The sequence below is a fragment of the Borostomias antarcticus genome (genome assembly GCF_949987555.1).
Source record: "Borostomias antarcticus genome assembly, contig: scaffold_771, whole genome shotgun sequence".
Classification (NCBI taxonomy): domain Eukaryota; kingdom Metazoa; phylum Chordata; class Actinopteri; order Stomiiformes; family Stomiidae; genus Borostomias; species Borostomias antarcticus.
In genome coordinates this window covers 4147-5000 of record NW_028176406.1, presented here as the reverse complement: position 1 = coordinate 5000, position 854 = coordinate 4147, and the positions used below count along the sequence as shown (strand labels likewise).

The window sequence follows — 854 nt, the reverse complement described above, 5'->3', positions numbered from 1 at the left end:
ACGACCCCGCCACCTACCCCCCGAGCACCTACGCCCCGACAACCTACACCCCTTACGCCCCGGGCGGGTCGGACGTCTACCAGCAGCCGCCGTTCACGCCCCAGGCCCAGCCCCAGGGGGACGTGGGATACCAGCCCCCCAGCTACTGAGGGGGGGGGGGGGGGGGGGTCCCGTGGAGGAAGTCCCAGGGCCTGTTTGAATACTTGCACCCCACCCCTCCCCTTCCTTGAGGTAATGTTTGACGTTATGTGATTTGATGGGTGAAAGTCTGCGGTTTTCCTACTGGGCTTTTACCAATCCGATCATGTTAGATCAGCGTTTTATCAAAAGGTGGGAGAGATGAGTTGTTTGTTGTCCTACGATGGGAGGGGCCGACGGGATGTTCAGTTGGGTGACGCGGGTGGTCACATGATGAGATGTAATGAAGATCGGCCAATGAGAGTGCCCTGTGACACCTGTGTGAGCGAATAGGAACGTGTCTGTACATAGATATTCATTTGCCAACCACCATTTTTGGAATTTTGAATGGCTGCGTGTGTTTTGTTTTTTAAGATTTACCTCTTTCTTGTTTTCCATTCAGAGCACCTCTCTTGACAACATGCAAGCACAATTCTATATATGTATTTTGTATTAAAGCGTAACACTTTGTTGTGAAACTGGAAAAAAAAGCCAACTACTGTTTGAAAAACCAAAATGTCCTCGCAGGACTCGTATTTACTGTCGTGCGTTTTGACCCTCCTCAGGAGCCGTAGAAACCATAAATACTAGTTGTGCTGTTGTAACTCTTTAACACCCTGCTTTATCTTAGGATCTGAGAACGGCTAAGGTCGTGCTCGGCCATACTTGTTATCTAA

General features: G+C 50.0%; 1 protein-coding gene across 1 annotated transcript in view; it reads left to right on the top strand.

The window, feature by feature from the left end:
• Positions 1 to 237, top strand: part of syngr2b (synaptogyrin 2b) — a 4628-nt gene extending 4391 nt beyond the window's left edge. Inside the window, exon 4 of the mRNA XM_084462512.1 lies at positions 1 to 237. This exon is cut by the window's left edge and continues 142 nt beyond it. Coding sequence (XP_084318638.1) covers positions 1 to 149 — 149 coding nt within the window. The 3' untranslated portion in view covers positions 150 to 237.
• Positions 238 to 854: the final 617 nt, after the last annotated feature.